The 24,340-nt window shown below is 40.9% G+C and overlaps 1 protein-coding gene across 5 annotated transcripts in view; it reads right to left on the bottom strand.

Annotated features, from left to right (window-relative positions):
- The window catches only part of BRD7 (bromodomain containing 7), a 36,053-nt gene extending 12,948 nt beyond the window's left edge, over positions 1-23,105 (bottom strand). For 2 of the 5 annotated variants that reach the window (XM_047710032.1, XM_047710031.1), the window contains exons 1-6: positions 22,807-23,105; positions 22,147-22,355; positions 8,842-8,971; positions 8,446-8,503; positions 5,172-5,316; positions 1,492-1,602 (exon numbers count right to left, since the gene is read on the bottom strand). In XM_047710032.1, the coding sequence (XP_047565988.1) occupies positions 1,492-1,602; positions 5,172-5,316; positions 8,446-8,503; positions 8,842-8,971; positions 22,147-22,355; positions 22,807-22,855 (702 nt within the window). In that variant the 5' untranslated portion in view covers positions 22,856-23,105. The remainder of the gene's footprint in view (positions 1-1,491; positions 1,603-5,171; positions 5,317-8,445; positions 8,504-8,841; positions 8,972-22,146; positions 22,356-22,806) is intronic. The other 3 variants (XM_047710034.1, XM_047710035.1, XM_047710033.1) reach the window with 2 other exon arrangements.
- Positions 23,106-24,340: the final 1,235 nt, after the last annotated feature.

Here is a 24,340-nt window from a genome sequence, read left to right as displayed (position 1 = left end):
TAAAGACTACATCTGCAGGATGCACTTTCATTTCAAATGTAATAACAAGCATTTGCAGATTTTTAAACCTGGAATATGGCTCGGGGCTGGACTGAGTCTTCCTGCAAGGAGTGGGATAAACATTTTATAGCCCCCTTCCTTTGCAGATTTTGCCAAAGACGGGTGGCTGGTTTACATTGCAGTTTCTTAAGTCTGTAGGAAAGGGCAGGACCTGACGCCGCCTGGACACTAGGAGGACAAGAACCATCACCAAGGCAGATGTTTTTCCTTCCCAATGAAACGGATCTGAGAATCATTGAGAGCCAAGCCCATACTCCGACATCTGCACACCAAGACAATTCTTCAAGTGTAAAACTGTGATACAGATGGTCACTGTAATGAGTGGGAAACTGTGTGCATGACTCATTCCTACTCTCCTCTAACTCCTCTGAGTCTGGGCCCAAGCTCTTCACTCTGATTTCTTCCCCGTGCTTCCTGACTTATACCTCCACTCATTTCTTCTTCGCAAAATCCCTCTCCTGTCTTGCTCTCCTTTCTCTAGCCTACTGCCTACCCTAGCTCTGAGAGCTGGCACCCTAATGCCTGGAATTATCTTGGGAGACTGCACCTTAAACCTTCTTCTACACATGTGAGAACACCGAGGCCCAGTGTGGTTCATGTCTTGCCAGAGGTCCACAACTAAGAGCAAGAGCTAAAACCGAGCTCCAACTTCCTGACGTGGTAAGGCTCCAGGGTCATCTCAGTTCATTTCCCATCCTACTCAGAGCCATGATTAAAACCTCAAAAGACACGACTTATTTTTTGAGCTCTCCTTTTCTCCCAGCAGGTGCACAGCGAGGCCCTTAATCGCCCTCCCAAACATGCCTTCCATCAGTGGTTGTTCTGACGTGGCACCTATTCTTTTCTGCCACTAACCTCTCTTTTGAATAAACTATCGTGTTTATGCTGTCTCATGAAGCTTGATGATGAAGTGTCCCTCCCACCTCTGCCGCCTTGCTATGGTACCAGTTCTGGTATGGTACCAGGGAGAGCCCTCCTGTGGGGAGGTGGCAAAGAGCAGGTTACTGCTCACTGGAATTCTCTTTGCAGTGGGAGGAGTTCCTATGCTTCAACATCAAATTCCATCCTTTAAAGGGAAGTAGAGAGCTTTCACCTCTAAAAGTCCTCATAATTCATCTAATCAATCTTATCCTGGAATTCCAGGTGATGTTTCTTTCACAGCAAATATAAATCTATCTGAATACTAACCTATTCAACAGCCTCTCAATAAATATTAGTAGTGAATGCCAATATTTATTTGTATCAATTCCAAATGAGAATTTCCTGCTTCAATTTTCTCTGTATGAAAACTTTCTTTTTTGAATATTTCCTACTTTAATATAATCTGCCTATAAAACTAATACTGTACTGGATCTCTTATCGCTCTAACCAAAAAACAAAGGCATACAGATTTTATAACAGTTACTATTTCTGACAAAGAATTTCCTTTACCTGGCTAAGAATTTTCATCCCTGAGTGCAACAGCTTCTTTGCAGCTTTATAATAAATGGTCTCAGGTTTGTTGTAAATCATAGCATTAGTACACATTAGTTTGAAGTTATCCTGCAGAGAGAATATTAAGGAGAAAAATGCATTTAAAACAAAACAAAGCCCCTTCTTGTCCCTGTTTGAAATCATACAGGTCCTTGAAAAATTAAGGCAGATAAAACAAAAAAAAAAACCCCTGTCCTTTCCTTTCACTGTTTATTAAACAACATTAAAGCAATTTAGTAAGTTTTAAAACTAAGAAAACAAATACTAAGTTAATTTAAATATTGCACTACATTCCTTTCCAAATTCTTAAGACTTTTTTAACGAACTACATAAATGTTTAGATCCCAAGATGAAATTTAATGGATTTCTTCACTATAACCTTAACACACACAAAAAGAATTGGAAGAAAATTCTTCTATTTAATAGAATAATTTAAAAAAATTGTGTTTTTTTTTTTTGAGAGAGAGAAAACGAGATCCAGAGTGGGTGGTGGGGGAGGGGGATTAGGGGAATGGACAAAGGGAGAGGGAGAGAGAATCCTAAGCAGGCTCCTTACCCAGCACAGAGTCTGACGTGGGGCTTGATCTCATGACCCTGAGACCATGACCTGAGCCCAAATCAAGAGTTGGGACCGGTGGTAACAGACTGAGACACCCACCCACCCCTAGAATAATCTTAACTGAGTTCATGTAATTAAAAAATATTACTCCTGGTTTTAAAACAAACATCTTAAATTTCCATTTATGAATTAAATAATTTCAAATTTTGATGAAAACTGACAGGGCTAAATTATCACAATATTTTTTTAGGAAATTCAAATTAACTGAGCAAAAATGTTAAAATATTTACACTAATTTTAAGTGTTAGCTATCATAAGCTAAACATAATTTACTGAATGCTGCAAAATCATGCCAATGTGAAATAAACCATACAATCTCAAAGAGTTGGAACATGTAGTCAGAGTAGTCAAATTATCAAAACTGTACTTTTGGGTTAAATTTCAAAGTACCTACATGTGCTGGAGAGCTCAATGCCACTGCATAGTTTCATGGTTAAGTAATTTTTTACACTGTATAAATGTGGCAGTGATTATGCCAAGGTCAGAGTTAAAATGGTAAAAACCCAACAACAAAAAATTCCCCCTAAACAAACTCTTCCTCCATATCCAAAACAAATATTCAAACCCCACTATTTAATAACTAGTGATGACAGCTTAGGACACTTAAATAGAACAAAATAGGTAGACTTAGTATTATCTGAAAGCATATGAGAAGACCGACTCAAGGATCACAAGAAGTCTGGTATTAAAGTAGATGGAAGTACCTGTGGATCCTTGTCCCTGGCCAAATCTGTAGTCAATAAGAATTTGCTAGGTCCTGCATCTTCCAGAATGTGATGAAAGCCATTCATTCACTCCTCAAGCATATATATATACACACCAAATTGAACACAAAATTTTCCATGTAATTTTAGCAGGTTCCCCCTTAAAGGCCCATCTGTGGCTTCCATCCAGAGGACCCCAGGTTAAGGACCCCAACTATTGGTTTTCTGAAAAGCTTCCATTCCATTCAGAATTACTAAATATATATTTTGGGAAATGGGAGGCAATTGAGGAAGGACATCAGATAATTATTACTTATAAAAGGGACCACTGGGCCTCTAACCGGCAAGAGAGTACTGGATTATTCCACTGATCTCATCTGTTAAGGAAATGTGTAGATTCCACGAATCCTAACTGTCATATGCTAGGCTTTATTGGGCTCTGGGGTAATGGCACGTGGTCATTCAAAAAGTTAAATGGCCTTTCTGCATACTTTTCAGGTAATTAAAAAAAACTGAACAGCTTAATGAGCTCAATTAACTAATTAATATTACATCAGACTATTGATTTTTCCCCAAAGGAAAATGCAGTAATGTAGAAAACTCTGAAAAGTCAAAGTATTAGTTTATTTCAGTTACAACAAATCTTAATAATCATTTGTGCAAAAACATGTAGGGCGCACATTTCTCCTGTCATTGTAAGAGAAAGATCAGAGGAAAACTATTTACTAAAAGAAAAAAAAAACCAACCCTGTGAAATTTTTTTTCCACTAAGCAGTAAGAAGGTCAGAAATATGCTGAAATAAACCTTTCTAGCCTAACTTTCACCAGATGAGAAGTTTGGAAAGCTTCCTTTTCTGCGAATACAAGAGAATGTAATTCAGGTTTCCAGAATAAGTGGAATGTTATCTATACATTCGAATGGACAGGAAAGATAGAATTAAATACTAGTTTTAAATTTTTTTTTTTTAAAGATTTTATTTATTTATTTGACAGAGAGAGAGATCACAAGCAGGCAGAGAGGCAGGCAGAGAGAGAGGAGGAAGCAGGCTCCCTGCTGAGCCCGATGCGGGGCTCGATCCCAGGACCCTGAGATCATGACCTGAGCCGAAGGCAGCAGCTTAACCCACTGAGCCACCCAGGCGCCCTAAATACTAGTTTTATTCATAAATCTCAACCGATTGATATGTGGATTAAAAAAAGGTAAAAAGATAATCTAACCAATTAGGGTCTAGTACTTAGGTCAGATGAATACTACAAAGTTTATTTAGAAAAAATAAAGGTAGAATAGGTATTATCTACAGCAGTTAAGTTTGGGCGGTTTGATACAGAGAAAATTTTTGAAAACACATGGTTGCTTTCTTTGAAGGTCAAAATGAAAAGTATGCTGTTGAAATCAACATACACCACAACTACTTAAAGATGGAAAAACTTCCACTGTAACATCAGGCACACACATCATCCTCTCGTCCCTTATGTGTTCTTCACTTTTTAAAAATTCCCTTCCCCTCTTTTGAAGAAAATACGCTCAACAAATATAGCCAAACTGAGTTTGGGAAGCAACTGACTTCCATCAAAGAGAAGTGTAATTAAACTTTTGTTTACTATTTCTGGACAAGCCAACTTCTCCTCTATTTGAGAGACCTGCTACACTTCAGCTGTCTAGAAACAGAAAAGGAAACTACTTTGTCACAACTTTCATTTCAGTATCAATTTTACTCGTATTGGTCTGAAATGAAAAATGACATTTTTTCATTTTAAAGTTTGAGAATATATATTGTAGAACATATGAAATTCAAAATTTTTCTAAAATGCCCCCAAATAATAAAAAGACAGCAGATGGCTTAGTTTGTCTGGTTTTCTATCACCAAGCTCAAAAATGTTTTCTGAGACAGAAAAATACATTTTGGATATTAAAATAAATTTAATTCTCTGCAAAATAAGAAGTCAATGAGAAAGCCTCCTATAATCAGATATGCAGACTTCTACCAAGACTATATATACATAGTATCCAAGAGTTTGACTCTCAACTGAATAGTTATGTTACTCTGGTTAGTTTTCTTTTCTTTCTTTTCTTTTTTTTTTTTTTTAAAGATTTTATTTATTTATTTGACAGACAGAGATCACAAGTAGGCAGAGAGGCAGGCAGAGAGAGAGGAGGAAGCAGGCTCCCTGCTGAGCAGAGAGCCCGATGCGGGACTCGATCCCAGGACCCTGAGATCATGACCTGAGCTGAAGGCAGCGGCTTAACCCACTGAGCCACCCAGGCGCCCCACTCTGGTTAGTTTTCTAATCACAACGTGAGTAACTATGGTTACCTTTAGTTCTTCTATGGACTGGTAATCATTGTTCTTAATCTTTTCTTTCATGGTGCTAAAATCCATTGGGTGCTTAATGATCATGGAGTAGCCGGGAGCAATAAAATCAGTCACAGGAAATGAAAAGAAAGCACTTGGGTCTTTTCTGCGAAGATATGAAAAAGGCAGTTTTATTTCTACTGCAAACCAACCTACTGGTCTGGGCACAAGTCAGGGGAAACATTTCAGTGCGGAAAGAATCTGTAGTACGCTAACATGCTGCTCTTCACTGCAAACTGAAAGAATGATTTTATTAAAAAAAAATTTTTTTTAATTTACTTGACAGGGATTACAAGTAGGCAGAGAGGCAGTCAGAGAGAGAGGAGGAACAGTTTCCCTGCTGAGCAGAGAGCCCGATTCGGGGAACGATCCCAGGACCCTGAGACCATGACCCGACCCAAAGGCAGAGGCTTAACCCACTGAGCCACCCAGGCGCCCCATGGAATGATTTTATTTTTTAAAATACTTTTTTAAAAATTTATTTGACAGAGAGGGAGAGTGAGCACAGCAGGGAGAGTGGGAGAGGGAGAAGCAGGCTCCCCACTGAGTAGGGAACCCTACGTGGGGGCTTAATCCCAGGACCCTGAGATGATCACCTGAGCCTAAGGCAGATACCTAACTGAGCCACCAGGTGCCCCTGAAGGAATGGTTTTAAAGACTCATAATAACAAGGTTAAGATGTTTTATATACTAGACAGCTACTATATAAGCTTTAAGACAGAGAATCTTTTAAAATATGCAGGCTAATAAATCTGTAGCACCTCCTACATAGGGAAAAATGAAACAAAAGATCTAAGACTAACTGACCAATGTCACGGCTTTTGGGAGATAAGCACTATATATTTTTTTCAACCATAGGGGAAGAGATGGAAAGAATAACTGTAATGCACACCTACAATCTTCCATACTGATTTAAAACTGTAAGCTGTGGACTCCTGATGGGCCACACAATTCACGTGAGTATCTGTATTTTCTTAATCAGTGGCTCTGACTTTTGTGTGTGTAGGGGAGTACTCAAAAAACTGCCATTAAAAAGGTCCTCAAAAAAAAAGGTCCTCATATGGGGCACGGATTGCATGGAGCACTGGGTGTGGTGCAAAAATAATGAATACTGTTATGCTGAAAAAAAAAAAAATTAAAAAGAAAAAAAAAAAAAAAAAAAGGTCCTCATATGACCCCCAAACTTAAGAACCAGTGCTTTCTATTGTAGGCTCTCAATTCTGGCTGTGCATGAGAATCAAGAGAGGAGCTTTAAAAAAAAAAATTCCAGGTTTGGGGGGTGGCTCACCCTAGACCTACTACATCAGAATCTCCTGGGAAGGAGGGTCTGTCCAGGCACTGGTACTGAGTACTGGTATTGCAGTATCTGGGCTTGGTAATCCTAGTACTGACAGGGTTGAAGACCACTGTGTATGATTAGGTCATTAGATTGATTTTCTCCTCTGGAAATTTGGCAAAGCAAAGTTTTCTTACTCCAAATAATAACAATAAAAATGGTTTAAAAAGTAGTAATAAGAGCAACTTTCAGAATGTATTTACCATATGCAGGACCAATGGAAGGTGCCTGATGTATTTTTTATCAAATTCTTACAAAAACCATCAAGGTGGTGGCAGCCTCACTTAGAGATGAGGGAACTGGGGTTCAGAGGTCAATTTTTTTGTTCTAGGTCATAAATCTGATAGAAGATAGAGCTGGAATCTAAACTCAGCTGTTTGTTTTTCCTTAGCAGGATGCCTAGGCGGTGAGACTAGAAAATAAAGAATAAGCAAAAATACCCAGCCTGTCTATAGTAGTTACTATGCATAACAACACTGATCATCTCTGGAGGACTTCTTCAGAGCAAATTATCTATACCCACCCTTGAATCAGACATTTTAACAGAACCCTAACCAACTACACCATTTACCAGCATTTGGGCTGAGCTGAAGGATGAGGAATCACTAATGAGCATTCAATAAATGTGGCTCTGAGTTCTAATTCCCAAAATGTTTGGAGAAATGTCAACATCCTTGGACTAAGAGAGACCTTTTCTTTAAAGATTTTATTTATTTATTTGAAAGAGAGAGAGAGAGAGAGAGAGATGTCACAAACGGGGAGAGGCAGAGGGGGAAGCAGGCTCCCACTGAGCAGGGAGCCCAATGTGAGACTCAACCCCAGGACCTGATTATCATGACCTGAGGTGAAGGCAGACGCTTAACCAACTGAGCCACCCAGGCACCCCTAAGAGAGACCCTGTTAAGTGGATTTCTTTTAAGTTGACATCATTAAGCTACATCCTGGTCTCATGTTACAAAAAATAAAACTTCAAAGGGAGCCAAAACACTTCAAAATCATACAGTCCAATAGAGTCAGAACACCTACTGTTTACCTGTTCAAATTTGGGGACAAGTAATGAATGACTTAAGTGTAAAGACTTGAGATGTAATTTTCTCATTTATCCTGTAACACCAAAAAGGGAGAGAGGCCACTAACTTCTCGTCTTAATTTCAAAGCTGGAGAGGTGGTGAATACCGAGAGCACAAGAGGCTTTAACTTACAAAATGATTTGTAATGTGTTCTGGGGTTGACACAGGACAACCCAGTGAGAAGAAAGTTCACTAAGAGAATGCATGCCCTCCACCCATGAATCCTTTGTAAATAATAGGTCTTTGAACTTAAAATTCAAATTCCGAGTAGAGACAGGTATCAAAAATATGTATTTTAATAAAGATGGAGTTATTTTTTTCCCCTTTTATGAACTTAACACTGGTTTAATCTAGATACTGTAATTTTTAGAACAAAATTTAGCATGTAAGAAAAGGTCACAAATTCTCTTTAGTTTGTTTCTTCTTTCAGACTTAATAATTACTGAATATTCACAGCACGATAAGCACTGAACAAATATATAGAAGGTATTTTCATCTATTAGTGAAGTGAAAATATCTGTATTGTTTATTCCTGGTTTAAAGTTTCAACATCAGAAGTTACTTTAAAGAGAAATTTGCCATTAAGAGTACTATGTAACACTCTTCAAGTTGCCAGTTAAAACAAACCAAAGGAGAACATTTTTAAAGTCAGCTTCTTAAAGTACTTTCTACTGCCAGGCAAAATATTTATCATCCACTTTAAAATCAAGTACATTTGGATTCAGGCCACAAAATGTGGCTTTAAATAATCAAAAATAGAGAAGTGGTTTGGATCCTATATTTCCCATTTTAATTTCCAAGTTATAAAAATGTTGGAAAAAACATTTACCTCTGTAATTGTCTCATCAGTTGATTCAAAGCTTCTTGAAGGGGTGTCTGTTCTACTTCTAAAGCAAAGAAGAAAGGGAAAGAGTATTTTCAAAAGGAAGATTCTAGAGAGTATTGTTTAGCTTATTTTCTATGAGTTACCTCATATCCATCATTAACTATCTCACACAGCAATTCCATTTCTCTTACAAATATACTGAACTATGAAAATTTCAACTCAAAATTGAAGCTAATTTAAAGCTCTTATGCAGTGACAGAAAAAAGAACACTTCAAAAAATTCAATTAAACAGCTTTTAAAATTTAACTTAAAAACTAAAAACCCACTTTCCCTGGCTACAACCCTTAAAATAATTTCAGCCTCCTCATTCACAGAAGTTAATGTAGAGTTAGTCCAACCTTCTTGTTTGGCTAAGGAGCTTGCAAGAGGCTTCTCAGGAGGCAAGTCTAATCTTACAGGGGCCTGGCACTGGAGGTCTTTTTCTGCCTCATTCTCCACACGGTCCCGATCTCTCTTCTTTTTATCCTCCTAAATGGAATAAAGGGAAACAATTTAGAATTACTTCAGAATTAATACCATAAAAACAAGTAATACTCATTTCATTGAAAAAACAAAAAACACGCAACAAAACCCAAAAGAGCAAAAAAAAAAAAAAAAAAAAAAAAATCACTCAGAAAAGATAGTCTTAATAATGAAATCTTAATGTATTTTACTGCCATCTACTGGAAAAGGAGAGAATCACAGTTCAAGGGCAAGGGCGGGGGTGGGAGGTAGTGCTTCTATATCCCAGAAATAACCAATTAGAAAAATAATTACTATACACAAAAGATAACATACCTAGGAATAAATCTAATAAAAGATGCCCAATACCCTTTGGGAAAAATTATGAAACATTATTGAAAGTTCACTGTGGAAAACCAGAATAAAGGAGATATACCATGTTCATGAACTGAAAGATAATCAATTCTCTCCCAAGTAATCTATAAGTAAAATGTAATGTAAGTGAAAATTTAAGACAGAATTTTTCATGAAATCTGACAAGCCAATCATAGAATTTATCTTGAAGAGTGAGGCATCAAGAGTATCTACACAATTTTGAAAAAAAAATCACAATAAGATGTGTCATGTATCAGACAGTATTTGTATAAAGTGATAATAATTAAGACAATGTGATCTGACAGACAAACAGACTAACATACAGAGTCCAGAAACAGACTTGTAACATAGAAAAGTCTTGTTATATCAGGGGTGGCATCAAAAATCAATGACAAAAGGGTAGTGCTGGGATAACTGGATATCTACATGAAAAAGAAAATAAAATTAGATCTCTCCTTCGTATCATACACAAAAGGAAATTTCAAGTAGACTAAAGACTTAAATGTACAAAGCAAAGCTTTAAAACATCAGATAAATAAAAGGAAATCTTCATGACCCAAGAGTAGGGAAAGATTTTCTTACCCAGAAGCAAAGCCAAAACACTAGCTATTAACTGAGATAAAGTACTTCTAACACAAAAATCTCATATAAAGTATTAGCAAAAATCACAAAGAGCATTTATTCAGGTAAAATTAAGGTAAAAAGGAAAATGGGTAGAAAATGGGTAAAGGATATCACAGGTAATTCCTACAAGAAACCTGAAATAAAAAAAATATGAAAACAAGCTCAAGCTCCCGAGAACTCTGGGAATTACAAATTTAAAAACTAGAATGCATTTCATATCTCTGATTGACAAAAATTAAAATGCCTGAAAATGTCAAATCTTTTTTTTTTTTAAAGATTTTATTTATTTATTTGACAGAGAGAGATCACAAGTAGATGGAGAGGCAGACAGAGAGAGAGAGAGAGGGAAGCAGGCTCCCTGCTGAGCAGAGAGCCCGATGCGGGCCTCGATCCCAGGACCCTGAGATCATGACCTGAGCCGAAGGCAGCGGCTTAACCCACTGAGCCACCCAGGCGCCCGAAAATGTCAAATCTTGATGAAAATGTAGAGAAACTGGGCTCTCATACCTTATAGATGGGTGAGTAAATAGGTATAATAACTAGAACAATGAACAATATCTAGTAAGGCTGATGATGCCTTTACCCTACTACTCAGCTATTCTATTCTTGGGCATACACCCTAAAGAAACTTCCTTTCACACAGTATACATGAAGGATAGGTATAAGAATACTTACTGCCACACTCTGAAATAGTAAAAAATTATGAACAATCCAGTATCTACCAAAAGAAAATGGATTAGTATGAATATTTAAACAGCAGGCAAAATTAATAGGCTAAAGTTACACTGTATCAAAATATATGTTAAGAAATATAATTTCTAGAGACAAAAGTTGAGAATAAGTGTTACTAGTTTTGTAGTTTGAAAACTCGTATATGTATATTATTCACAGATCTATGTAGTAGTAGTAAAATTACAAAAACAAGTATGCAAGCGATGAACATGAAACTCATGAAAATGGTTCACTCTAGTACAAAGGAGAGAGGAATGAGATTCTGGAAGAATACACATAAGGCTTCAACTGGATCTATACTCTAATTTCTTAAAAACAAAAACCCCAAAACCAAAAAACATCAAGCAAAAGGTACAATGCTGAAATCTGCTAAAGCTGGGTGGTTGGTATCCAGGTAGCAGTTTTATCATTTTTTAAAAATTAAATTTCTAATAAAATTGCCCTAAAATGTCATTTTATGCCTCTGAGAATCAAGATTCTCCACAGGAGCTTATCAACTCCAAAACTATTTTCTTGGCTTATGTCCTCATTTATTGTCCTAGTATCTAGGGCAGTGGTTCTCAAAGTGTGCTCCTTGACCAGCACCATCAGCTGGGAAATTGCTAGGTGTGTAAATTCTGAGTTCCAATTAGGTTTTCAAGCTTCAGTGCACATCAGAATCACCTAAAGAGTTTGCTGAAACCTTAATATCTTGGCCCTGTCTCCAGAATTACCCATCCAGTAGGTCTAAGGTAGAGCCTATGAGTATTACCAACACGTTTCCAGGCCATTAGGGTGTTGCTGCTATAGGAAACACACTGAGTTATCACTGATAGAGGGCTTCCCTTCTAAGGGTCCAAAGAATCTAATACAGAATGTATGACTGGCTTCAAAGCTCCAGAGAAAAATGCTATAAACTGCACTCATTATGCCCTTGATCTCAGTTACTATCGAGTTGACTGTTGTCTGTTTTTTATGGCTTCGAGACAGACTCTGGAGCAGCAAATCTTGACTTTGGAAAGTTTGTATCTTTTGCCCAGAAAGCTTGGCATGAATCTTTTGTAGGCTGGAAGGTTTCCACCTGTTCAATGGAAAAAGACCCCCTAGAGACTCAGATTCCTTCCTAGTAAAAGTAAATTGTGGAGTGAGGACAGCTTGGAAGGCAAAGCACTCTCCTAGGTGCAAAGAACTAGGGCCATAGTGCCAGGAATCTAGAGCAGGGGTTGGCAAACTTTTCTAGTAAATGGTCAGATAGTTTATAATTTAGTTTTGCGGTCCATAAGGTCTGTCACAACTACTAACCTTTGCTGTTGGCATGAAAGCAGCCACAGACAATACATAATGAATGAGTTTTATCTGTGTTCCAATAAAACTTTATTTATAAAACCAGGTGGCACTGGCCATGATTGCTGATGGTCTATGGGCTCAAGTTCTAGCCCCAGCTTCATCCTTAACACACTCTGTGACCTTCTTAGGCAACTCCTTTTATCATGAGGCCTCTTCATCATCCATAAGATAGAGATTTAACTGCTGATTTTATTTATCCTAGAATATCAATGAGATTGTGAAATGAGGTCAAGTAATAGAAAAGTTGAAAAAGTACCAAAGGAAGGTACTACCTGATAACTTTATCTTGTCAGCCTGGTCTACAGTAACCACCTTATTTTCAGTGACAAGAGAATATAGCCTTCTGGGCTAGGGTCCAAAAGAGAAAGAGCATATAAAAACCTACACTCGGAAACTACCCTAAACTAAATGGAGATACTGTAATGTGTTACTGGCAGTTTAGGCATTAGCGGACCTGGCATCTAGTTTACCAGAATGTGATCTTGAACAGGTTACCCCAATCACTTACTCTCAGTTTCATTTACAAAACAAGATGCTTTGAGCTCTACAGTTCCCTCTCCACTTAAAATTCTGATTTCAACCTTCTTATTTTCTTCATGATTCAGAATATAGTAGAGAATCTTCCTGCAAATGTCCCTTACAAAAGGTTACAGAGATGTAAAACCAAAAGTTAACACAGTTGTGCTCAATAGTTAGTGCATTCTGCCAGTTACATATAGAGAATGAAACAAAAATACTAGAGCCATTTAACTTCAGTCAGCCAAGGAAGAGGGTTTACAGTTTATAAATGGGTTTGCCACTTATTAGCTATCAGATTGTAGATAAACTGTGTAATTTGGGGGGGCTAATTTTCTTATCTCTAACATACACAAAAGGGGCACCTGAGTGGCTCCATCGGTTAAGTGGTCTGCCTTTGGCTCAGGGTCCTTTGAGCCTAAGCCCAGCCTTGCCTCTGGCTCCCTGCACTGTGCAAAGCTTCTCCCTCTGCCCCTTCCCTGGCTTGTGCTCCCTCTTTCTCTCAAATAAATAAAATTGTAAAAAAAAAAAAAAAAAAAAAAGAAATACTCACAATAGTACCTCAGAAGATTGTTTTGAGGATGAAATAAGATAGAGTATGTGGAATTCCAGTGAAGTACTCAGTGTTCACTCATTCATTCATGTATTCAGCAAATAAATGAGGTTCTACTGTGCGGATACACACTGGTGGATAAAACACACACAGCCCTGCCCTTAGGCAGCCGAGAATGTTAACAACAGAGACACACATTAAACAACTCATTAAAAAAACCCAAACAGATTTCATGGGGAGAGTAACTGTCGGGTGAATCTAATTTAGACTGGACAAGTGTGGGAAGGCTTCTATAAGGAAGTAACATTTGAGCTGAGATCTGAAGGACAGAATTTAGCCAGCCGGCTGGGGAGGTGGAAAGAGCATTCCAGACAGAGGAAGTATACTCTGTGCAAGAAGGTCCAGGCAGCAGAGGAACCATGGCTTTCTGTTAACTACAAACACACTGGACTTAATTTCAGACTCTAATTTATTCACAACTCAATGGCAAGTTATTCCTTTGCGAATGATGACACTTTTGAAGCAAATCTCTGTTCATATTATGATTCCAACACTCACTGTACTATGTTACAAACACATCTGTCTCTGTCACTGGAGTTCCTCGTGGGTAGGGTCCCCTGTTATTTTCAGCTCTGTACCCCCAAGCTCAACAATGCCTAACACATAATACTTGCAGAATTACAGGAAACAGCATGAAAAGAGAAAGTGAAATATGCAAATTAACAGCTGAAGTCCTTAGTTTTAAGGACAGTCCTCCAGGTTGACTACTTTTGGAGATCTAGATATAGATACAAAGATCTCTAACTATATTCAAATAATGCTTCCAATGTGCAAAATAATTCCAGAACTTCCCTGTAACAGGTGATTTTATTTTTTATTTTTTTTAAAGATTTTATTTATTTATTTGACAGAGAGAGATCATAAGTAGGCGGAGAGGCAGGTAGAGAAGAGAGGAAGGGAAGCAGACTCCCTGCTGATCAGAGAGCCCGATGCGGGGCTCGATCCCAGGACCCTGGGATCATGACCTGAGCCGAAGGCAGAGGCTCTAACCCACTGAGCCACCCAGGTGCCCCGTAACAGGTGATTTTAGAATGTAATTGAAAAATCAGTCTTACTACTTTGCAGTGATGCCTCATTCCGGCAAAAGAGCATCAACAGATTGAAAACAGCATCTGCTGCACAATTTAGTCGTTAGGTCTCCTTTGTCTTCCCCCAGCTTCCCAAGACAAAATGAGAAACACTTTCCTTGGGACTTCCAGAACACTTTATTTATACCTCTGCTAGAATTTATACCAGGCCATGAAGTTTATCTATCCTTTTACATCTGCTTTCCCAGCCCAACTCTGAGCTCCTCCTATATGGCAGGAACTGTATTTTTTTTTTTATTTTTATTTTTAAAGATTTTATTTATTTATTTGACAGAGAGAGATCACAAGTAGACAGAGAGGCAGGCAGAGAGAGAGAGAGAGAGGGAAGCAGGCTCCCTGCCGAGCAGAGAGCCCGATGCGGGACTTGATCCCAGGACCCTGAGATCATGACCTGAGCCGAAGGCAGCGGCTTAACCCACTGAGCCACCCAGGCGCCCCCAGGAACTGTATTTTATTAATCTTCCTCATTTAATCTAGTACAAAGTCTGGCACACAAGCCGTGTCCAGTAAATGTCTGCTGAATAAATAAATGAATAAACAGCCTTTCCATCAGAGAAGCAACACTACTCTTATGCTTTTAGAGTCCTTCCTTCTGAAGTGGCACAGCTAGCTCATTTGGAAGTGTGACTCTTGATCTCAGGATCATGGCTTCAAGCCCCACATTGGTATAGAGATTACCACAAAAAAAAAATACATAAATAAACTTTAGGGGCACCTGGCTGTCTCATTTGGTAGAGCATGTGATTCTTGACCTCAGCGTTGTGAGTTCAAGCCCCACTCTGGGTGCAGAGATTACAAAAAAAAAAAAAGAAAAAGAAAAAGGTTAAACACACAAACACACACACAACAAAAAGAGGATAGCCTCAGGAGGAAACCAGAGTGGGAGGATTTTCTGCCTGAGATCCTGGGCGTGGCAGATGTCACACCAAACAAATCAATGAATTGTTTTGACCGAATTTTCGTTCTGTTTAATTACAGTCATTCATTTCTTCTCTCTGGTTATAAGCTATCTTATCCTCTATGCCCCAGCTCAGCAATACAATGAGATACTAACAGGACCTATCCCACATCTGTTATTTGTAAGAAGACAGTAAACATGATGGCATAAACACTCAAATGTTGGTTTTGAGTATGTATCCCCCTTGTCATCTAGTTTAGTGCTTTAATAAAATAGGGGCTTATTGGAATTTATTATATGATGGCTTCAAATTCTCACTAAAAGTTTTAACCTCAGCTTTATAAATATCCTATATGTTAATGCTTATGATTTAAAATTTTAAAAAAATCTCTCATTTTATCCTGCTAAGATCTCTAGCAAAGGGACTAGTCTAACATCTTTGGCATTGAAACCTAAAGCTGACTTGCAAAACTGTTAAGACAGAATCTGGGTTACGATTATGTTTTTCAGGAACACGGGTCTGAGTTTCAATAAAGGAATTCAGAGCTCTCATCTGAGCTCTTTCATTAGAAAACCTTCTAGGTAGTTCTCCTCACGCCCAGCCTCTTCTTTTCAATAGCTGCTAGATGCTGCTAACAGATTAACATTACTAAAGCACTCAACTTTTATCATTCTTCCACTCAGAAAGTCTCTGACTGCTTAGGGTCAACATATTCAAGTTCAAACTTCTTCCTCTGACACCTCACCTGCGGTTCAGGTCTCATCCCTTACCCCCCTTCCTTTATTCTGTGCTTAAAAAGAAAACTCCATTCTGTCCCTTATATACACCCTCACACTGGCCCAGCTCCCTGCTACTGTTCTCAGCCCTCGCTGGTATGCAGCGTCCTAACCTCCGCTTCTCTCTGCAGCGCTTCTCTCTGCAGCGTGGTGGAGTTCTCTTCAGGCATCGCGTCTAAATTAGTGCTCAGGTGAAAACTGGGTCGTCAGATTACCTTTGAAAATCTCTGCAGTAGCCAATAAAGGGCCATACTTATGGCCGTACACACAGGATCCTTCACATTTAATTGTACAAGATGAAAAGAACCTATGTTACAAATATAGCTCAGAGTATAGTTGATCCCATGTTGCCTGAACCATGCAGTGTAACATCACGATGTTCTAACTTCTAAAGACCACCTCAAACACGGCTTCCTGAGCAAAGTCTTCTGTGATTCCCCCCAACCAGCCCCAGCACCCCTCCAGAGCCTCTTGGAGCTAGAACTCTCTGTGTCCTAATTTGGTTAGGACACAAATTTTAACCTCCCACTCCTACAAAGGGAGTGGAGGGCGTGGTCCACTCTAACAACTCTTTTCATGTTAATGACCTCCTGAGTGCAGGATCTGAGTTCTTGTTCTGGCACTGTGTGACAATGAGCAACTTATTAACCTCTCTGAGCCTTAGTCTTCTCACCTGTAAAAGAGCAGATGGTATGATCTGGCACTTTTACTTTTGGGTATGTATCTGAAAGAACAGATTCCTGGAGAGATCCTTATATGACCATGTTAACAGCAGCAATATTTATCACAGCCAAGAGGCAGAAGCAAACCAGGTGTCTACTGATGATGAATGGATAAACATGGTATATTCATACAACCCAGTATCATTCAGCCTTAAAAAGGAGGGAAATTCTAACACCTGCCACAACATGGATGAACCTCCAGGGGAGTATACGAAGTAAAACGAGCCAGTCACAAAAAGATAAATACTGTGTGATTCCACTTCTATGAGACACCTAGAGTAGTCACACTCACAGAGAGAGAAAGCAGAATGGTGGAGGGTGGGGGATATGGAGAGCTGTTGAACAGGTATAAAAAAGTTCTGGAAATTGGATGTATAACAATGTAAGTATACTCAACAGTACTGAGCAAGACGCTTAAAGATAGTTAAGATGGTAAAGCTTATGCTAAATGTATTTTACCACCATTTTAAAAGAAGAGATGGTAATGCCAGCTTCATAGATTATGGTCAAGAGTAAGGGGAGATAACATATATTACACAGTAAACGCAGGGCCCAGCCTATAATATGTACGCATTCTGTGTACAGTATTCATGCAGTTTTTTTTTAGTAATCAGGTACATGTGTTATGTGTGAATGGTTGTTATTTCACTTAAAATGGTTTTGTAAACACTTCTGTAGTTTTTATAAATCACAACACTATCAGTGTAATGGCCAACACAGAATTTTACTTGCTGCCCCTCAGTTTTACTTCACTGCCCTCTTGTGCCTATATTACTAGGCCAAATGATGTGAGCATTTTTCATCAGCTGTTATTTTGTTATATGATGTGGAAATAAATAACTTGAAAATGTAAAGCTGGACCTTCAGGAAAGGGTCATGTTATACATAGTAAGAATTATGCCAACACACAAATTCCTTGCCAATCACTCAGCATTCAAATGCTCAGGGGAAAAAAAGAACACAACACATTTTCACAGGGGTGATGTTTAAATTAAATGGCCTGATTAAAACAAAAGTATACACACCCACACACATATAGTACTCGTAATGCTCTGGTTGGTATTAAATGTCACCACTCTACATAGAGAAATACAGATACTAATGTATCTGTTTGGGCATTTTAAACTAATATAACCAGAGCCTTCCATACTCAAGAGAAGAGTATCGTTTAACTCAAACACTTCTGAAAAAGTATAGGGTTTTATGTTTTATGTGTGTGTGCTTCCCCCAAATTTTATCTTCCACAAGTAACAGATCCTCCATCCCCTTCCCCAACTAACACTTCCCAGCCTCCCTAGCAGCTAGGGTGGCCATGTGGTTAAGTAAGTTCTGTGTGATGAAATATAAGCAGAAGTTACATATGCCTTTCAGAAAAATGCTTTAAAAGGGAAAGGGCATGCTTTATCTTTTCCCTGCATTCTTCCTCCTGCTGCATGGAACTGACAGAAGCATCACTCCTCTCTCGGAACCACACATCCCCCAGCCACTCCGAGGCCCATGGGTGTCATACAGCTGATTCTCCCCAAAAAGAGACCGGAGACAACTGCTATTCCTAGAACTCCCTGGAGATCCAGAACATAGCTCAGAGAGGTGTGTCCTTCTGAAGCCTCCCTACCTAGACAACACTATCAAAAGAACACCTCTCCCCATCCCCAGTCTGACCTGCAAAAAAAGAAATGACCCAAACAGCCTCTATGGAACCAATGACATCTCAGAGAATCCTGAATCCTGGGGAAATGGGACCTAGCACAAATTCACTGCACTTCTTTGAGTTTCCATTTTACCTTTTATAAAATGGAAACTAACCTACCTGTCCTATTCTGCAGGGTGTTCTGTCCAAGTAAGACTATGGATGCAAAAGCATCTTAATTTACAGTGGAATCAAAATATAATGAAGGCTAATGACATTTAGAGCTACAGTCAAGAAAGACCAGAGTGGTTGTAACAGACAGGAAGAATTCCAGGAACTTACCCTGAAGATATCCTTATAAAATTATACAGAGATTTGTGTCCATGAGACTCACTGCAGCTTTATTTATAGCATTTAGACATAATATAAAATAAAATAAGGTACATCAATATAACCAAATACTATGTAGTTAATAAAAAGAATGAGGTAAGTGATAAAAGAAATAAAGAACATAAGCATATCAGCTGGTGTTATGGTGCCAGGACTAAAATTGGAAGTGGTTAAAAGGGATGACCTCACCTACCAGTCAAATGAGATGAACAAAGTAGAGAAGAGACTACAGGGGATCAAAGTCGCCCACACACCTGGGAGATGAGAGGCAAGTGGAGGAGTGTGCAGATCACAGACAGCAAGTTACCTCCTCCGTGCAGAAGTGACCACCTAGGAGAAGCGTTCAAATCCCAGCAACCGGAAAAGCTCAAACCTGGAGCCACCAGGAACCAGAAAGTCTCCGGACTGGATGCCAGTCAGGAGTGGGGAGAGATGCTGGACTGAAAACGAGCAGCAGCTGGGAGGACCTTCAGTCTCCTTCCCTGGTTGGCCCCCGAAATACCAGCAGTCAGGTAATAACCTTGTTTCAGGAGGGATTTTTCTCTGGAGAACAGACACCTGGGGGATCCACCAAAACGAATGGGTCTCTGTTTAGAGACTCTCCAGCTGACAAATTGTGTAGACACAGAGTATTTCATCAGGCTGTTGTGCGGCCCATGGAAATAGAGACAGACTAGGAAGGCTCAACAGATAACAGATAAGGGATGCGGTTAACGTAAAAAAGAGGAGACCAAGAAAATAAACTGAGGAACTTGAGGGGAAATAAGACACAAAGCAGGGAGCAAAAGAAAACAGGAAAAAAAAAGGCAACAAACCCATCAATTAGTATCCTCAGGGAAAAACAAGAACAGGGTGCTATTAAACAAGCATAATGAGGGGCGCCTGAGTGGCTCAGTGGGTTACAGCCTCTCCCTTCAGCTCAGGTCATGATCCCAGGGTGCTGGGATCGAGCCTGCTTCCCCCCTCTCTCTGCCTACTTGTGATCTCTGTCAAATAAATAAAATCTTAAAAAAACAAAACAAAAGGACAATGAGAGAAGAAGATGCTTTCAAAATTCTAGGAGACAGAATTTTTACTCTGGAATTCCACGCTGAGCGGAACTATCAAGCTATAGGAGCAGACTATATTAGGGTAGACTAAAGATGTTTAATCACATAAGGACTTAGAAAAACCTCCTATGAATTCATACCTCCTATGAATGCTTTCTTAGAAGTTCCTAGAATTAAGATTCCACCAGAAAAAGGGAGTAAATATAACATGGGATCCAGGAAAGAGGCAAAGGAGGGTCCCAGAAGGCCTAGAGAACAAATAATCCAGACTAGAGCAGGAGGTCACAGAGGGCCACAAGATGGATGTCTCAAGAAGAGGGCAACTGTTTGGCAATGTGAAAAACAGAAATCAGATGGGTTTTATAAATCTGTCAAGAGTTTGGGAAGAGGGGTGCCTGTGTGGCTCAGTGGGTTAAGCCTCTGCCTTTGGCTCAGGTCATGATCTCAGGGTCCTGGGATCCAGGCGCATTGGGTTCTCTACTCAGCAGGGAGCCTGCTTCCCCCTCTCTCTCTGCCTGCCTCTCTGCCTACTTGTGATCCCTTGCTCTCTGTCAAATAAATAAATAAGATCTTAAAAAAAAAAAAATTGGGGAAGAATTGGTACATGATTACCAAACCAATGAAGTAATTAACGAGGGACCAAGACCAGATCTGTATTTATTTTACTTGCCATCAGTGAACGATAATTAAACAGTGAATACTGATTTAACCAACAACTGTGGTGTACCTATACTGGGAGAACAGAGGAAGAGAAACTGGGGACAGGAAGCGGTATTAGAACGCTAATTTAAATTCTCATTTTCTCTAAGAGATCTGTAAAAGATGTAAACCGATAAATCAGGAAATACCATAAACCTACATTTAAAAAAGAAGACAGATATCCCAAAAAACCCCCGAAAAGTGTGGGAAGTAAAACTCTAGGCTGGGGTAGGACACTGCTTTTGTGTTAAAAGCCTTGAAGTACTCTTAATTTTTAAAAAATATGTTCAAGAACTAGTTTACACATAACAAAAAATAATTTAAAAAAAAAGAGAGAGACTATGTGAGGGACTAAGGTGAGGAAAATTTATTGCCCTCCTTTTATTCACTTCTGTATTGCTTGAATTTCTTAAATCATATGCATACAGCATATGGAAGAAAACATTAGATAGTTCTATACACTGACACAGCCTAGCCAAAGGCAACTAAAAATTGAGGCCGAAAAATAACTGATTTAAGAAATTCTAGGGACGCCTGGGTGGCTCAGTTGGTTAAGCAGCTGCCTTCAGCTCAGGTCATGATCCCAGCGTCCTGGGATCGAGTCCCACATCAGGCTCCTTGCTCATCAGGGAGCCTGCTTCTCCCTCTGCCTCTGCCTGCCACTCTGTCTGCCTGTGCTCGCTCTCTCTCCCTCTCTCTCTGACAAATAAATAAATAAAATCTTAAAAAAAAAAAATTCTAAAGAGTCTCTAAGACTTAGTGACTTGCCATGTGTTTAATCACATGGAATAGAACATTGCTGGTACATATAAACAAGAAAAATTACAAAGCTAACTTATGGAAATCTATTCTCAAGACCTAGTAATGGATTTAGTAAGTCACTCAGGGACAGGTTAAATCTGGGAAGTGCAGAAGTCTAGGACAATTCCAGATATATGTGTATGATCATTCATGAAAGTTAATTATTATTATTTTGTCCCACTTGTGAACCAACAGCACCTACTCCCCTCCTCCTTTTCCCTATTAACTGCAAATGGTTAAAATGCTCATTTTTATCACTGGTGTGTCATATCCCTTAAAAGTCTCTGATCGAATTTTCTCTTCAACAGACTCAAGCTTTAAGATCAAAGCTGCTCATTATATATCTGGCATCACAGTATTTACTTCAGAACAAAATCTGAACCCTGACAGATCCCGCTCACTTCTGAACTGATTTCTTTTTTAAAAAGATTTTATTTATTTGACAGACAGACATCACAAGTAGGCAGAGAGGCAGGCAGCCAGAGAGGAAGAGAAGCAGGCTCCCCGTTGAGCAGAAAGGCCGATGCAGGGCTCCAGGGCTCAATCCCAGGACTCTGGGATCATGACCTGAGCCCAAGGCAGAGGCTTTAACCCACTGAGCCACCCAGGGGCCCCTGTTCTGATGATTTTTGACAAAGCTCCAACACTGAGGCTTTTCTGAGCATGACTTTTACCTTTCCTGGGTGGAGAAAATACTCTGACACTGCTCCTGAAGTTCAGGACTTAGCTGCTCGCTCACCTGCTGTGAGAGTAACTAAGAGTATAATTAAATCGAGAGTTGCTGAAACTCACAGGTGATTCGTGTTTCTGTGTTGCCCTGCTCCGCCTCCAAACAAGGCTGACTTTACAGGCGTTTTAGCGTCTCGCTAGACACAAAAAAGAAAGTGAGGCTGCCAGCGGGCGGCGGGAACTCTTGAAAAGGGGTACCCCCAGCAACACGGAAGCCACGCAACGACATTTACCTTTACTCGTCTCCGTTTTCTCCCCTTTTCTTCCCCTGGAAGCTGCTTCTCTCCTTTCTTTCGCTTTTTCCGCTTTCTGTCCTTGTGTTTGTCATGATCGTTTTTGTCTTCGAAGAGGCTTGAGTCGTGCCCCGAGCTGCCCGTGGAGAGCTCGGTGACCTCGTTCCCTCCCACTTTGAGGACCAGCTTCAAGGGCTTCTCTACATACTCTTAAACAAAAGGAGAGAGCCTGGATTACCGGAGGACGCGCGGGGCAGCGTCCACAATGCAGAGGCAGCGTGGGCAGAGGGAGAAGGGGCGCCACGGCCGCGGCGGCTTTGAGCACGCAGTGGGCGCCCCACGAAACACCTGTTGACTGACGGACACTTGCCCCGAGGGTGTCCCGAACGCTGCGGGCCTCTGGGCGCCGTCTCACACCTCCCGGCAAGAGCCCCGCCGGGGAACAGGGATCTGGGGTTCGAATGCGGCCCCCCGCCTGGGGTCTGCGCTGCCTCCGGCGGGCCGCGCCCCCTTCGCGGGTCCCGGCCTGCCCGTGGGAGGTGCGGTCCCCGGCTCGAGAGTGGTCTCGAAGGAGCGAGGACCCTCCTCCCTCCCCCACCCCACTCCCAAGCCCGGAGCCGCCGCGGGCCCGCCGCCCCCGCACCGCGGCCCACTCCTCACCCTCATAGAGATGTTTGTCCGACTTGTGCTTCTTGTGCTTCTTGCCCATATCCGACCGGGCCCCGGTGCCCGCCCCCCGCGCCAGGCCCAGGCCGTGCGGCGCCGCTTCCGGTCCGGGCCAGGCAAGCGGAGGGCGGGAGCGGGGCCCGCGAGACCCCGCGCCGCGAGGCAGGGGGACGGCGTGCGCCGGGCGGCGCGAGGCCCCTCACGAGAAGACGGCGCGCGAGACCCGACCGTAGCCCGAGAGCGGCGGCGGGGCTGCGAGCGGCCGGCGCGGAGGCGGGAGAGAGGGCCCGCCGCGCGCGCTGGGTGCGGTCTGCTGCCCGTGGCGGCCCCTGGCGGCTGGAGGTGGCTCTGCAACCCGCGGGTCGGGGGCGGAGTCCGAGTCGGCGGGCAGAGTTCGAGTCGCGGGGCAGAGACCCGGCCGGGGGCGGGGTTCACTGCTCAGAATCTCTTGCCTCTCTTCTCTCCTCTCTCTTCCTTCCTCACCTTTGTCTTTCTCTCTAATACCTTCTCTTCCTCCCTTCCTCTCTTTCTTCCCTCCGTCCTTCTCTCCGTTTTTCTGTCTCTGTCGATCTGGTTGTCCGTCTCCCTCTGTCTCTCCTTCCCTTCCTCTCTCTCTCTGTCTCTCCCATCCTCTCTCTAACTCTGTTTCTGTCTGTCCGCCAGTCTTTCCATCTCTCCCTTCCGTCCTCTCTCTTCCTTTCTCTTTCCTCCCTCCCTCTTTCCTCCCTCCTCTCTCTTTCCCTCTCTTCCTTTCCTCTTTCTCCCTTCCCTCCCTCTTCCTACCACTCTTTTTTTTCTATCATCCTTCCCTCTTCCCTGACTCCACACTTCTACCCCTGTCCCCCTTGTTTCTGTCTTCCCTTTGACAATATTTATTGAACCTTGTACTAGATGCCAGATCCCACAAATCCAGCACATGGGTAACTAGAAGGATTCTAATCTTAAGAACAAAATAAAACAAAAACTTATGTGCTGGGTCTGTAACTAAAACTGTAACTAAACTAACTAAAACAACATAAAAAAATATGAAACCGAGTGTTTTTTGGTAAAACTCATATATGGAAATAAACGTTGACGTCTGGATGAAAAGGTTCTGGTAGGGTGAAAGTGGACTGTTTTAGTTTTAGTTTTATGCTTCTCCCTATTGTTTGAAATATTTTTCATGTACATGTTAAATTATTAAAAGCTTTTATTTATTTAACTTTTTTTTAGATTTTATTTATTTATTTGACAGACAGAGATCACAAATAGGCAGAGAGGCAGGCAGAGAGAGAGGTGGAGGCAGGCTCCCCGCGGAGCAGAGAGCCCAATGCGGGGCTTGATCCCAAGACTCTGGGATTATGACCTGAGCCGAAGGCAGAGGCTTAATCCACTGAGCCACCCAGGTGCCCCCTTATTCCCGTTTTGAAGATGAGAAATGGATGCCCAGAGAAATGAGGTAGGTTGCCAGTTAGTGGTAGAGCCTGGACTCACATTCAGGTTTTCTGAATTTGAAACACAAGTTCTTTTTCATATGAATATGGGGAAG

Source organism: Lutra lutra, chromosome 17 (genome assembly GCF_902655055.1).
Source record: "Lutra lutra chromosome 17, mLutLut1.2, whole genome shotgun sequence".
NCBI classification, from domain to species: Eukaryota; Metazoa; Chordata; class Mammalia; order Carnivora; family Mustelidae; genus Lutra; species Lutra lutra.
The sequence above is the reverse complement of the archived record's forward strand: the minus strand, read 5'-3'. Positions and strand labels throughout refer to the sequence as shown.